A 13,809-nucleotide genomic window follows, 5' to 3' on the forward strand; every position below is an offset into this window, starting at 1 on the left:
GGTTGGTGGTTAGTTTAGTTAGTATGGTTTGGTGGCTTGGTAGTCGGTGCGTGCATTCGCTTTCGCTTTTCAAGTGTTTTTCTGTTACGTTATCTCGATATTATTGCTAATTAACGTACATTTATTTGCACTTATAATCGTGTTAAACGTAAACACCACTACTATACGTTTTTCATCGATGGAATTCGCTACCAGGTAAGTTTCGAAAGAATAGAAATTATAAAATGTCGAGGTCGTGTTCTGTATCTGTAGGATATTAGGTGAAGATATTAAATGAAAATTGTCATGTAGAATTTTTTTTTGCTTTGGGATCATCTATCCGTTTTTGTTACGCATGTTTCGTACGGGGTGGGTCAATTTTCAATGTTTTTCTTTTCTGAGTAATATCTCCGTGCAATTAGAAATAACTTGCGTACCTATATTTTACAAGCATGGACGTGAGAATTTGCGCGACTCACTGTTAGGTTAAATTGTAAATGTAATTTACGAAATTAAGCACCATTTTGATGCCTTGTAGGGAAAAAAAGAACGCAATTACGATGACGAAAGCAACGATGTTTTTAGAAGACAAAAATTAATCTAACGTCTTTTGCTGTTTTGTATCTTTTGTATTGATTGTATTGAAATCCGATTAGCCGATGAATGGGAAAACCTCTTTCCCTCTCTGTACGTTGTTTTCGTTTGTACTGAAACTGACACAATCGGAATATTCAGTAATGCCGCAACTTGCTCAAGAGTTAACAACTAAGAATAATTACTAATAGGTGTCAAGTTGAGTGTTGTACTTTTTTACATCCATTTGCGATGCACGTTTTGAATTCCAAATTACCGCGTGATTAGTTTTACCTATTAAATTAACCGAGTTTTATTTTTTTAACGAGTGAAACTTACTATAATGGTTGGATTGTTTTTCTAGAGCTCAAAAGCATATGAATAAGGAACGAGTTTTTGGGAACTGTGTGTTCTTTAGCACGCCTTACAATGTAACCGATGATCAATATTTGAATAAAATTTCAGGTAAATAATTTTTCTCGTCTTTAAATTTATTCATTTTTCCTCCAATTGCATGTCTTCATTTTGTTTTGTTATTTGTTTGTTTTTTTATTTTATTTTTTCAGTAGGGAAAAAGAATAACATTTGCAGAAACTTCGATCACATCGTGCCTTATCAGAAAATGTATCATTGTCCGAATAACGAAAGTTTTCTTACCGTTCCCGAATACCCGAGTCCCGAATACCCGAGTCCCGATTAATGATCAGAGGTACGAGTTTCACTTTGACAGGATTACGATTATTTTACAGTTTTATTTATCTGTTGATTAACTAGTGGTGTGGGCGGAGGAAAAACTACCGGAGAATAACCGGTAGTTTTCCCAAAAACTACCGAAAACCTCCTACCGCTTTAATTTGTTAGGTAGTACCGAAACTACCGGAGGAAAAAACTACCTACCGATTGTACTATTTTCATCAAATTTTACCAAAAATGAACGTAAAAGTGCCTAAATTCTCGAAAAAAATGAGCCAAGATTAATTTGGCTAACTTTTTTAGACATTTTAGGCTACTTTTGCGTTATTTTACACGATTAAATAACATCGTTAATTATTCTGTTCCAAAAATATATAATTCAACATTCACTTTATGCGTTTTAAAAGCTGTGAAAAACTACCGGTTATAACCGATAGTTCCTCCGGTAGTTTTTCAAAATCTCCGGTAGTTCTCCGGTTGTTTTTTTCAGGAGGTTTTTTTCCTCCGGAGGAAAAAACTACCTGAAACCCACACCACTATGATTAACGCGTGTTCTTATTTTTATCTGTCAGCGTACAATAGGCCAGCTTCGTATTATCAAAATGGCGCCACAGTTCATTGCCGAAACGATCAACGTAGCGGTAACTACACCGTTCCTCATACAAATCAAGGGAATATCGCTCATCCTAATAATTTACCACCCTGGTATCATTGGAATTCGTCTAACGTGAACGTAAACGTGCGTAATTTTTATTGTTAGTTTTTTAACGTTGAATTTTCGAATCGTTATGATATCGTTAATTGAATTTAGAAGTACGCGATGGAAGGTATGAATAAACCTGGTAGACAAGTTTTGGCTGCTTGCGACGGTAATTCTTAATGCTTGCCTCAAGATCCGTATGTAATGGCTCAACGTAAGAATATTTTGTTTTTCAATTTTTTTTTCGCGGTTACGATAACGCGATTGACGAATGTGTATTTCTTTCAGCGGGAAAATTCGATCGATTTTGGCAGAATGTTTTCAACGCGTTTGAAGAGTTTACTACAGTGAGTTGGGGAAAAAATTGAGAAAGTCTTAGTCGAATGTAAAGACCCTAATAAGTTTTGTTCAATTTTTGGGTCTTGAATTTATCGGTTTACGTACAATCAGACGGTAATTACGCTGCTTCGGTCAAGGTTCCTAGTTATCAAGATGCTCAGTTTGTTATATCGAAACTACATCGTCGTAAAATCGGATTCAAAAGGATCATGATATCGAATGCTCATAACGGAAGCGCGCATAACATCTCATTAATCAGGTGGATTACTTATTCATGGACAATATTATATTGTCGATTTTCAGCAAAGTAATTTTTGTTTTTTTCAATGTTCGTTTACAGATCTCAGACGGTATCTTTATTACGAGACGTGCCTGGAAATCAGTTACCGTTGATTAAATTCTGGGAATTTTACAAGAAACGTTATTTGGTGTCACCTTCTGCGTCAGATTTGTCGAAATTGAAAGACGTATGTACTATTTCTGCAGAATTTATTGGTCGAGCACCAAAGTCAAAAACGACGATAGAAAATCCGAAGGTTGGTTTCAAAACGACGATTGTTGAGCGGAATCATTGTTGAAAAATAATCTCATAACTTGAAACATGTTCGATTTGTTTAGGGTCACATTCTATACAAGATGGCAGCTGTATTAGTCCTTCGTTAGTGAACAACTTGGCTCTTTTTAGTCGCGAGCTTGTCGATTTATTGAAAACGTTTCCTCATTGCACCATGTCTTTCAATCGATTCATTCCCGCCTATCACCATCATTTCGGTCGCCAGTGTCGTGTCGCTGATTACGGTTACACAAAACTAATCGATTTAATGGACGCTCTTCCGAACGTCGTTCAAGTAAATTTCTTTTATCCGATCAACCGAGTGATGTCCGATCTGTGAAATTAGGTAAGTATATTAATTGCATTTCTTTTTTTTGTTTAGGTAATTGGCGAAGGTAACCGACGTATGTTGACGCTGGCGCATGAAGCTCATATCCAAGATTCAACCGCAGTGCAATTCGACGTACAGCTTTTGAAAGCTCTATTCGAGTTTATTCCGAAAACGTTGCAATGTTGGTCAGCAGGAGCATTTCGTTGGTTTTGCCAGCTGTTGTTGTACGTCGTACCTCACGATACGCAGGCGACTGCGTCTCAAAAATGCTTTTCTCTTTTGCTTCAAGTAGCCAAGGAGTTGAATTCTAGACAAAATACGTATCATTTGTTGCTCCGTACGAGGTAAGTTGTATTTATCTGGTGAAAATTACAATTAAAAAATGAACGATTCTAATGGTGTTTATTTAATGCAGATATGGATTATATGGAAATCCGAAAATGAGCGTAATTCCGAAAATTGAACAAAAGGCTAAACAATTCGAAGCAGGCAAACCGTTGATTGTTATCGATCACCAGGCAGCCGGACCATCCTACGTGCCAACACCGATTTATCACGATAAAGTCACCTACTCGGATGTCAGCTCAGGGGTAATTGGTGTTCCTCACTCGAACACTTGTTTATTATTTGGACACGAATTATATTGATGCATAGGATCTGTTTCAGTATACGGATAATAGTTTCCCGTGGCAGAAGTTGTTGATTTCGCCGCCTCAACAGACCATCATCATCGATAGAATACACAGCGGAGCTAAACGATTCGTCGTATTAGATTTCGGATTCCCGATTTGTCTTACGGATATGTTGGTGCCTCCGTGTTCGGAGCTGTTGTCGTTGTCTATCGATATCTGGACCCAGTCCGAAGAAGCCGATGGTAGAAGATTGATTGTGGCCTCGGATATTGGTAGTAAAATGTTGATCATGTCCGATATTCAACCACCGCCTATATGTCGGTATTTAAAAGTGAGTATGAGGTACAGCCGGGAGCAGTTCACCGTCAGGATATGTTATAATGTAAATCTGATATTTCCTAGATTACTGCTATTGGAAGATACCTACGGTATGAGCCCCACCAAGTGTAAAATACCAATCGGTACGTTTTACGGGCATTCTTACGTATTGGCCAGCGATGGATATGCGGAAAATAATTCCTATTTTAGACCGAATTCAGATTTAAATGTTCAGGTAAGAAAAGTTATTGGAAGAATGCTGAGAGCTGATTGAATCTAATTGACTTAACAGTTCTTTATTTTCATTTATTCGCCATCAATTTCAAGACTAGTTTTGCTAATCGAATTTTTGAATTATTCGCAGATGTTATGTGGAATGATGGAAGATGTGCAATGTCGATACGGTTTGGTATGCTCTACACTGAGGGACCAATTAACTCCGTTCTTAACGTCTGAAATTCCGAATGTCGATCATATGAATCACTACTTGAACAAAAACAAATCGAAAAATACTCCTAAGGAAGTCGAATCTCAGAAAATCAACAACTTGTACAAAGTACGTTAATCCATTTTCTCTGAAAATTTTTCAATTCTGTTTGTACCGCCGAGAGTCAAACCATCAATGTACTAACCCTACTAATTTATTTTATTGTTACAGGACTGTATTGCTTTCCAACATCAGATGAACTTAGTACGTAACGTTATCAATCGAATTAGTAACAATGCCAGAATGTATTCAATTGGCTGTGCGTTGGCGAAGATAGCAGAACCCAGATTTCAACTTGTACATTACTAGTTCGTTTATTCGGCGTGCAACCGTGGTGGGGCGAGTTTCTCGTAAATACTTTCACCCAGCTATACTCGTAGAATTACCAAGCTGTGTTCCCGCAAGCTCGGTATGTATTGGATAAGGTTTATAGAAGTAAGAAATGATTGAATTTATGTCATGTTCTATGCAACGTAATGTTTTTACAGGGTGTTCGTTTTACTTTCGTACCTTGGTCGTGAGAGCATATTGTCGGGAAGTAATCAAAATTGTATAATCGAACATATTCGTAGCGCTAGCCTGTATCAAAAGTCGGGTGTTGAGGTATGTTTGATATCACGTGTGAATTGGCCTTTTGTTTTTATGCATGTTTTGTTCTGTTTTTCGTGTTCATTTTTTTCGAATGTCTTTCCTTTACCCGTCTACAGTTCTGTTCTTGGTGAATTAAAAAGAAGTGGAGAAAGTTGAATCAATCGATTTAGTTATTCTTTCTGAGTCCTTGTCTTGTCCTATATTCTCATGCATTTCGTTTTAATTCGATTCCGAATGGACGAATTAAAATGGAAAGAGGTTATCTGAAGTGAAATGTAAGGTTTCCTGTGAGGTCTACGTTTAATAGACTGCCAGGTGAATCCGAAATATAAATCACCGTATCGCATTTCAGCTCTTCGTTGCATCTATTCTGCCTTTTCAACATCGTTTAAATTATTTCTCCTGTTTTTTTAGTTCCTTCAATTTGTGTGTTTACTCCGTATGTATTTTTTTTTTTTTTTGCGAAAAAAACGTTCGAAATATGAAGCCGATTTGTTCGTTATTTTCATCGTTCGTTCATAAGATTGCGTGTAATCGAGTGAACGAATTTAGTCGTACTTATGTCCCGCGACCCGCTCCCATCTAAACTTCAGACGGGGATTTCTTCGTGAATTTTCAAAATTCTTTCAATTTTTTTTCACCAATGGTAATACTTTATCATTGAAAGCGAGGGTATGTAGCCATATTTTCTAATTTAGCTTTTCCAACGGAGATCTGAGCATCAGTAGTACCTCCATTCAATTCCCAATGACAACCACAAAATGACATAAATCAAAAATATCTCGACATACCCTCGCTTTTGAATGTTTTCTGAATAAAATAAATCAAACCCCATGAAAATCCGTCCAATAGTTTTCTCACAATCCCCGGCCAAAGTTCATAGTTTTCATCAAAATTTTACTGATAACAGGAGGGTAGAGAATAGCCTTAATTTTTATAATGATGGCAAATTTTCTAATGGCGATTTGAAACTCCCTCTTGTTACATTTTCAGTTCGTAATTTTTTTCGCACTTTTCAAAATTATAGCTGGTATTTCTGAGTGAACTCTTCACCATACCTACCTAGACGATTTCGAATTACAAAAGCCGGCTCCTTGGGTTGGTTGGCTGGTTAATTGGTTGGTTGGTAGGGGGGGGGGTTGTTTGATTTTTCGCGTGACACACAACTCAATCATGTATTTGAAAAACGACTCTAGACGTGCGGTATATTGAACAGTACGTTTTCGGGGTGTCTGGATACGAATATGAACTTATTTTTTGGTCCAACACCTTAATGTACCTTTGTGCCCCAAAAAAGGGGGGGTTCAAAGTTTTGAAAAGTTGTGAAAAGTCGTGTGATATACTATATATGTAGAATGGTATGTTTTCGAGGACGCTGAACCCGAATATGAACTTTTTTTTTGCTTACGATCCCTCAAACCCCCTTTACGTTTCTCTAAATAGGATCATTTTTTTAAATGAGGATGATTAAAATATTGACTTGAAAATTTAATATTTTTTCAAGTTGAAGTAACTTGGACTTGAAACGCCCTCAAATTTCAAAAAAAAAAAAAAATTGAAAAACTACTTACTAACCTTATTGAATACTTTGTTTTATAACAGATATTTTTCATCGTCTTCGTGATCATTTCATGTACTGATGTCACGTTCACGTTGCAATTAACTAGAAAGTCAAAGCAAATCAAACCTCTCCTCCCTCCAAAAAAAAAATGTTACTTTTTCGTCGGAAAAACATGTTATGAAAAAGTGTAGAGGTAGGAAGGATTCTGGCTGATTATGGGTCATTCGAAAGCGAACCCAGTACATACAAGTATAAATCACTTAGGTGTAAAAAATAACCTTAAGGTGTCTTATAAAATGATAAGATCTTCTCTCTCTTTGTATAGTTTTATACGTATTTAAATATCGTTTGAATTACATCGAATTTTTCATTCTGCAGATGGTCCAGATGTTTTAGACATGAAAGAACGCATCAACAAAGTGGATAAATAAGAAACAACGGTGTCACGAATTACCAAAAAATTAGATGGTTACCTTGGTTTCGCCAATTTTCCAAATCAAGTTTATAGAAAAGCGATCAAGAAAGGATTCGAGTGCACGCTGATGGTAGTCGGTGAGTTACATTTTTCGTAACATATTTTTTAGTATACTTTCCTGTAATGGGGGATCGAGGCGGAGGGGTCAATAATAAATAAAAAAACAATTTTAGTAACCTGCAGGGAGCAGAGGGGTGCGGAGGTGATTGTAATTAATTACAGTAGGCAACAATTTTTGACCTTTTTTTTGTTTTCGGGTTAAAAATGGGCTTAATCGATAGTTTAGACCTTAAAACAAAAAACAGAGTGAGATTTTTCCAATTTGAGTTGTTTTTGTGGTCAGGAGAGATAGTGGCAAAAATGGCCCCCTATTTCACGAGTTCGTGGCGACATCAGTATTAAGTTTCAAAAAAAACCAAGGCCATATTCGGATTCTACGCACTTTTTTAAGTAAACAACTTTACCGAATTTTTGATTTTCGAACATTCAAGCGCATACGGAAGATTTTCGTTTGTAACGCTAGATTTTTACTGCATGAGAGCCTCGCCCGAGCGAACACAGTTCCGCGCCACGATTACATCGTGGAGTAACGCCAGTGTCGCGCGCTCCGAGTTTTAAAATATGTTACAAACAAAAATCTTCCATACGCGCTTAAAACTTCAAAAATCAAGAATCCGGTAAAGATGTTTGCTTAAAAAAGTGCGTAGAATCCGAATATGACCTTTGTTTTTTTTGAAACATGATACTGATGTCACCAGGAACTCGTGAAAGCAACTTTGATCACCTCTCCTGACCACAAAAACAACTCAAATTGAAAAATCCCACTCTGTTTTTTGTTTTGGGTTCTAAACTATCGATTAAGCCCAATTTCAACCCGAAAACAAAATATATGCCGTTGCCTAGTGTTATTTGAATTTATTTAAATGATATGAAATAGCTATCAGGGAGCGGTGGGGTGCAGAGGGCTAGATTCGAAGCATCGGGAATTTTCATGCGCGCGTAGGAATCCGAACCACTACGGGTAGGTAGGCGAAGTCGAATCAAATAGGTCGAATCGTAAAGTTGAATCAAATTTATGAGCCTCAAGATCGAGGCAGAAATTGTCTAATTTAAAGTTGGATCGCATTACGAGACGTTATAGTTGAATCGATAATCACAGTGATAGTTGCATCATCTTATGCCGAATCACAGACAAGTCAAGCCACAATTAGAGCTGTATCAAATCATCGAAGTTAAAGTTGGATCGTATATTGCCCAAAATCAATAATCAATTATTGATACCAGCACTAGTCAAAGGTTTCCTATACGAACCAAAGACTAGAAATCCCTATCAAAGCACCTCAGCATATATATAGGTATATAAAATAAAATACCATAAAGTGCTTCCTATTTCGAGCTCAGTTATGGCTAAATCAACATTTGACTTACCGAATATGGTGGATTTAAGAGGTCTTCTTCATTTTGGATGCGGACGACGTCCGCATTCGATAATTGATCGTATTCGGACATTTTATTCGTTGATTAATTAATTTAATATAAAAAATTCGTCGCAAAAATACGCCTAAATTCTTTCAAGGAGCAGCACAGAGAACGTGTCAGATAGCACTTCGCTAGGCGACTGATTTTTGCCGCAGAAAAAAGATCTACCCTAAAAGTAAGGGTGCCGTCGCCACTGGTATTAGGCCTATTATTTCCGCTGGATAAATAATACGGCAGTTACCATGGTTGTTACGACGATTATCAATCGAGGGATGCGGCTAAAAATAGATTTCTTCTTCCTGTTGAAGAAGTTGCATTGCCGCAGAGACGCGCACGCACATCCCGCGAACCAGACGAAACGCATTCCTCTAATAGGGAACATCGTCCTTAACTCTCTGTGCCATGCACAGAGTCGAAAGTTGGAAGCCCACGAAGTTGGTTCCAAATAGTTGGAAGCTCGAGAAGTGGGTTCCATATCTGACTACATAAATACTCCCATTTTTCCTGTTCATACAACATATGAACGATTAAATTGGTAAAATTACGGAAAATAGCAATGTTATGTATAAAATGTAACTCACACATTCACTACGAATGCTGACGGACAGTTTTTTTTTGTCCGTTAGGTCAGAGGTTACAGCGATGACGAGGTGTTCCCTGCATTGCCTGGAGGCTTACCGAGAATCGAGGTGCAAAATGGTCCAAATCCTGTTGATCATGCGGTCATGTTTAATAATCAGCATATCAAGACGAGTATCAATTCTACCCAAGTGACACAGGTACACAAATCAAAAAATATATTTTCATCGTTTCTACAGTCGATGTGTATTTCAGTTGAGTCTTTTATCTAGGTTTTCTGCATGTCAGCCAAAGAAGAAAAGTACGATCGCTGGCTATCAACGATCTGTCTGAAAAAATTCCAGTCTAGGAACTTGAGAAAGTATTGAAAACGAAGTTCACAAAGTTTGTGTCATTTCTAATGAACAGGTATGCAGAATGTTCTTTGCTTTTGGTGGAGATTGGGTTATCTCAATTATTTCGAATACTTACATCAATGATAACGGTGTTGGTAATGTTATTATTATCATGTTGGTTGAATTATGAGATTTTAATCGAGAATTTCAATTCGTGATTGTTTTAAAACAACGTCATATTTTTCTAAACTCGAGTTTCAGATGAATTGAGTTCCATTATTTTTTAATAATCGTTGTTTGATGTTTTTCCGATTTCAGGAAGAACAGATTACGACTGTAGTCTCCATACGAAAATATAAAGATCACAAGGTTTTTAATCAGGTAGAAAACGCCACCCACAATACGTGATATCGAAAGACAGAACGATGTTGAAAAATCGGCGGAGGTGAGTATCGAGGTTTTATTTCATGATAGGACGTAGGACCCTTGAGACAGAAAAAAAGCTAAAAGGCCTTGCCTACTAAGTAAATTGACCAAAAGTAGCCAAAATTATTGATTTACAAAATTGTGAAATATTTTCCTCAAAAAGGAGCCGGTGTATTTATGATATGGAAGTATAAATGTTGAAACGCGACAATCCCACTCTGGCTACTTGGACCGAAGAAGGAAAACAATTAATAGAACAGCTTGAATTGAAAATGATTGTATCTAAGTGGCGCTGCAATAATTTGAATATAAAAGTATTTGTGAGGATTTTACGATTTAGTAGTGTCCTTAATTTTAAGCATGAAATTAATACGAAATTTATCACCCCCTCACGTCCCTGAGAATCACAGGTACAATTCTGTGTAGAAGAAGGTGGAAGTTATAGGCAATTTTTCCGATTTGAATGCATTTTTACTGCTCGAAAGTTCAGTCTATGTTGAATGCACACTTTTAATCCAACCGATTGAATAAGCTGGCAACATCGGTGCTCCAGTGCACGTTGCGTTCGATACGCACGAGTTTCATCTGATCATAGTTTTTTACTTGTTCGCACTTTGTATAAGCAATGATTTAGGGGGGGGGGTGGATCTCTATAGAGGTCTGTATTAAAAGTTCACCATTGAGAATTATTTAAAACACAAAATCGTCGATCTCTTACTTCGGTAGTTGCGTCGAATTAATCCAGTGAATCAAAACATACGCGACATGAAATCAACATATCGTCAAGCTTTCTTGGCGAGATAAATCGTTCTATCTGCGTTTGAATATTGAGTACTTTCTGCAGAATACTTGACAAAATTTCAATTTGATTCTGAAACGGAGCGTCTTCAATTGTTGAACTAATTTCGATATTAATTTTTCATGATACTTGTCCAGATGCTTACATCGGATCTCGACTAGTTGGCTCCAGCGAATTCATCATCTCAATCAAGTATGTTTGTTTTCGAAGCAACGCAGGCAAATAGGCAGCGCCATGTTGATCATTCACTACTGTTGGCGACAATGTGTAAACTTCCGGATCATTGAAAAATGACAATAATTTTTTCTCCATTTCACAGATTTAAAATAATAATCATATCTAAATTTCTAGACGAGTTCCCTGTAATACGAAATGAGGCAGATGTGAAATCTGCGAGCGTCTTACGAGCTAAGCTGATTTCCTCGTCTCAACATGATCGCTTCCAATTTTCCAAGTGTTCCTAATGTACAGGTCGGCAAATAATAATCATCTCCATCTACCATTGTATTTCATAAACGAACACAATTTTTCGCAAAAAAAAACCACAAAACAAATGAACAGAAATGAACTCCGGTCTCAAGAGCAAAATACATACAGCAGATCATCAATTTCTGAATAATTTTCAATGGTGAACTTTAACGAATTTGGTCGCTTATATGTATAAAGTGCGAATAAGAAGAAAACTATGATACAAATGGCGGCGCGAATTCTAGCATACAGATGACTTCCGTTTACGAATGAAAGCTCGTGCGTATCGAACGCAACGTGCTCTGGAGCACCGATGTTGCCAGCTTATTCAATCGGCTGGATGTGCGACCACGTTTTAAATTCCAAATTACCGCGTGATTAGTTTTACCTATTAAATTAACCGACTTTTATTTTTTAACGAGTGAAACTTACTATAATGGTTGGATTGTTTTTCTAGAGCTCAAAAGCATATGAATAAAGAACGAGTTTTTGGGAACTGTGTGTTCTTTAGCACGCCTTACAATGTAACCGATGATCAATATTTGAATAAAATTTCAGGTAGGTAAATAATTTTTCTCGTCTTTAAATTTATTCATTTTTCCTCCAATTGCATGTCTTCATTTTGTTTTGTTATTTGTTTGTTTGTTTGTTTTTTTATTTTTTTTTTCAGTAGGGAAAAAGAATAACATTTGCAGAAACTTCGATCACATTGTGCCTTACCAGAAAATGTATCATTGTCCGAATAACGAAAGTTTTCTTACCGTTCCCGAATACCCGATTAATGACCAGAGGTACGAGTTTCACTTTGACAGGATTACGATTATTTTACAGTTTTATTTATCTGTTGATTAACGCGTGTTCTTATTTTTATCTGTCAGCGTACAATAGGCCAGCTTCGTATTATCAAAATGGCGCCACAGTTCATTGCCGAAACGATCAACGTAGCGGTAACTACACCATTCCTCATACTTACAAATCAAGGGAATATCGCTCATCCTAATAATTTACCACCCTGGTATCATTGGAATTCGTCTAACAAGTACGCGATGGAAGGTATGAATAAACTTGGTAGACAAGTTTTGGCTGCTTGCGACGGTAATTCTTAATGCTTGCCTCAAGATCCGTATGTAATGGCTCAACGTAAGAATATTTTGTTTTTCAATTTTTTTTTTCGCGGTTACGATAACGCGATTGACGAATGTGTATTTCTTTCAGCGGGAAAATTCGATCGATTTTGGCAGAATGATAGTAATTTGATGACAGGTGCGCAGTGTCAGCAGCCAAATTCGTATACCGAAATGCAAAACAATGGTTTACGGGTTTACCTCAGATAACGATATTGAAAAGGAATGGAGCTGTACCTGTTAATCCGTTGGATATGAATAAGGTTCGTAAATGATTATTGATTGGTATTATTTCAAATTTGGGTAAAAATAAAAAAAACATCTATTTAATTTTGGTACTGTGTTTCCTGTTCGTGCAGAGATATTTTCATCCTATTTGTACGAATCAAGCTACGATCAATCAAAGCTACTCAAACAAATGGACGGTTGAATTACATATAACGAACTTGGATCAATGCATGGATACTGCGGAGTTACATAAATGTCTTTTAAACGCGTTTGAAGAGTTTACTACAGTGAGTTGGGGAAAAAATTGAGAAAATCTTAGTCGAATGTAAAGACCCTAATAAGTTTTGTTCAATTTTTAGGTCTTGAATTTATCGGTTTACGTACAATCGGACGGTAATTACGCTGCAAGGGGCCAGTGGATTTGTGATATGGAAGTATCTGTTGAAACGCGACGATCCTACTCCGGCTACTTGGACTGAAGGAGGAAAACAATTGATAGAACAGCTTGGATTGAAAATGATTGTAAGCGGCGCTGCAACAATTTGAGTATAAAAGTATTTGCTGCAGTTGTTTTTTTAAAGAAGAAAACAGAGTTACGCTGTCAAAATGTTTGTTTTATTTCCTGCATTTTTGTTATCTGTACATATATGAAAAAACAAAAAAAAAATACACGTTTGAACAAGGTACATTAATGATTAATTATTAATTATTTAGAAGATTAATTGGTGTGAATTTGGATTACGTTTCGGCGTTGTTTTGCCTAGCTTTTGACGTACCTATGCTATGAAATGACGTGCCTACGAAATGGCGACATTCCTTCGAGTACTACCACACTTTTCTAAAGCATAATTCTCCTTAGATGAAGAAACTTTCGTGTAAAATTTCCCATTAGATAACTGTAATTTTTATTCATAATCAGTTTCAATTTCAATCATAAGTAATTATGTATCTGATTAATTATCATCCATAAACCGGTTTCGGGGGAATCGAACAAATCGTTATGATTTTGAGTAATGCAACATTGTAGAAGTCCCAAAGGAACCTTTGAAACAATTACTCAGGGTCGCATTCATAGACGTTACTTAGGGATCACTTGACTAACTGGTGAATTTTGATTCAATTTTTCTCGTAGGTAAGCA

General features: G+C 36.7%; 1 protein-coding gene across 18 annotated transcripts; it reads left to right on the top strand.

The window, feature by feature from the left end:
• The first annotated feature begins 25 nt into the window (after positions 1-25).
• LOC135845441 (baculoviral IAP repeat-containing protein 6-like) lies at positions 26-13,356 on the top strand. Of its 18 annotated transcripts, none has more exons than XM_065364677.1 (28): positions 27-195; positions 917-1,017; positions 1,119-1,261; positions 1,818-1,984; positions 2,057-2,159; positions 2,234-2,292; positions 2,396-2,543; positions 2,625-2,820; positions 2,903-3,132; positions 3,220-3,512; positions 3,584-3,758; positions 3,823-4,131; positions 4,203-4,353; positions 4,483-4,674; positions 4,777-5,014; positions 5,094-5,208; positions 7,136-7,309; positions 9,338-9,490; positions 9,563-9,698; positions 9,944-10,070; positions 10,988-11,117; positions 11,202-11,321; positions 11,776-11,876; positions 11,989-12,109; positions 12,197-12,458; positions 12,534-12,705; positions 12,802-12,957; positions 13,030-13,356. In XM_065364677.1, exons 8-13 carry the CDS (start codon positions 2,754-2,756, stop codon positions 4,248-4,250), a joined length of 1,122 nt encoding a protein of 373 aa, XP_065220749.1. In that variant the 5' UTR covers positions 27-195; positions 917-1,017; positions 1,119-1,261; positions 1,818-1,984; positions 2,057-2,159; positions 2,234-2,292; positions 2,396-2,543; positions 2,625-2,753; the 3' UTR covers positions 4,251-4,353; positions 4,483-4,674; positions 4,777-5,014; positions 5,094-5,208; positions 7,136-7,309; positions 9,338-9,490; positions 9,563-9,698; positions 9,944-10,070; positions 10,988-11,117; positions 11,202-11,321; positions 11,776-11,876; positions 11,989-12,109; positions 12,197-12,458; positions 12,534-12,705; positions 12,802-12,957; positions 13,030-13,356. The 18 variants fall into 18 exon arrangements, with proteins under 18 accessions (XP_065221426.1, XP_065220749.1, XP_065220826.1 ...); XM_065364754.1 differs by having other exon boundaries at positions 10,988-11,042; XM_065364999.1 differs by lacking the exons at positions 10,988-11,117; positions 11,202-11,321 and adding an exon at positions 10,215-10,371.
• Positions 13,357-13,809: the final 453 nt, after the last annotated feature.

Source organism: Planococcus citri, chromosome 1 (assembly GCF_950023065.1).
Source record: "Planococcus citri chromosome 1, ihPlaCitr1.1, whole genome shotgun sequence".
NCBI lineage: Eukaryota > Metazoa > Arthropoda > Insecta > Hemiptera > Pseudococcidae > Planococcus > Planococcus citri.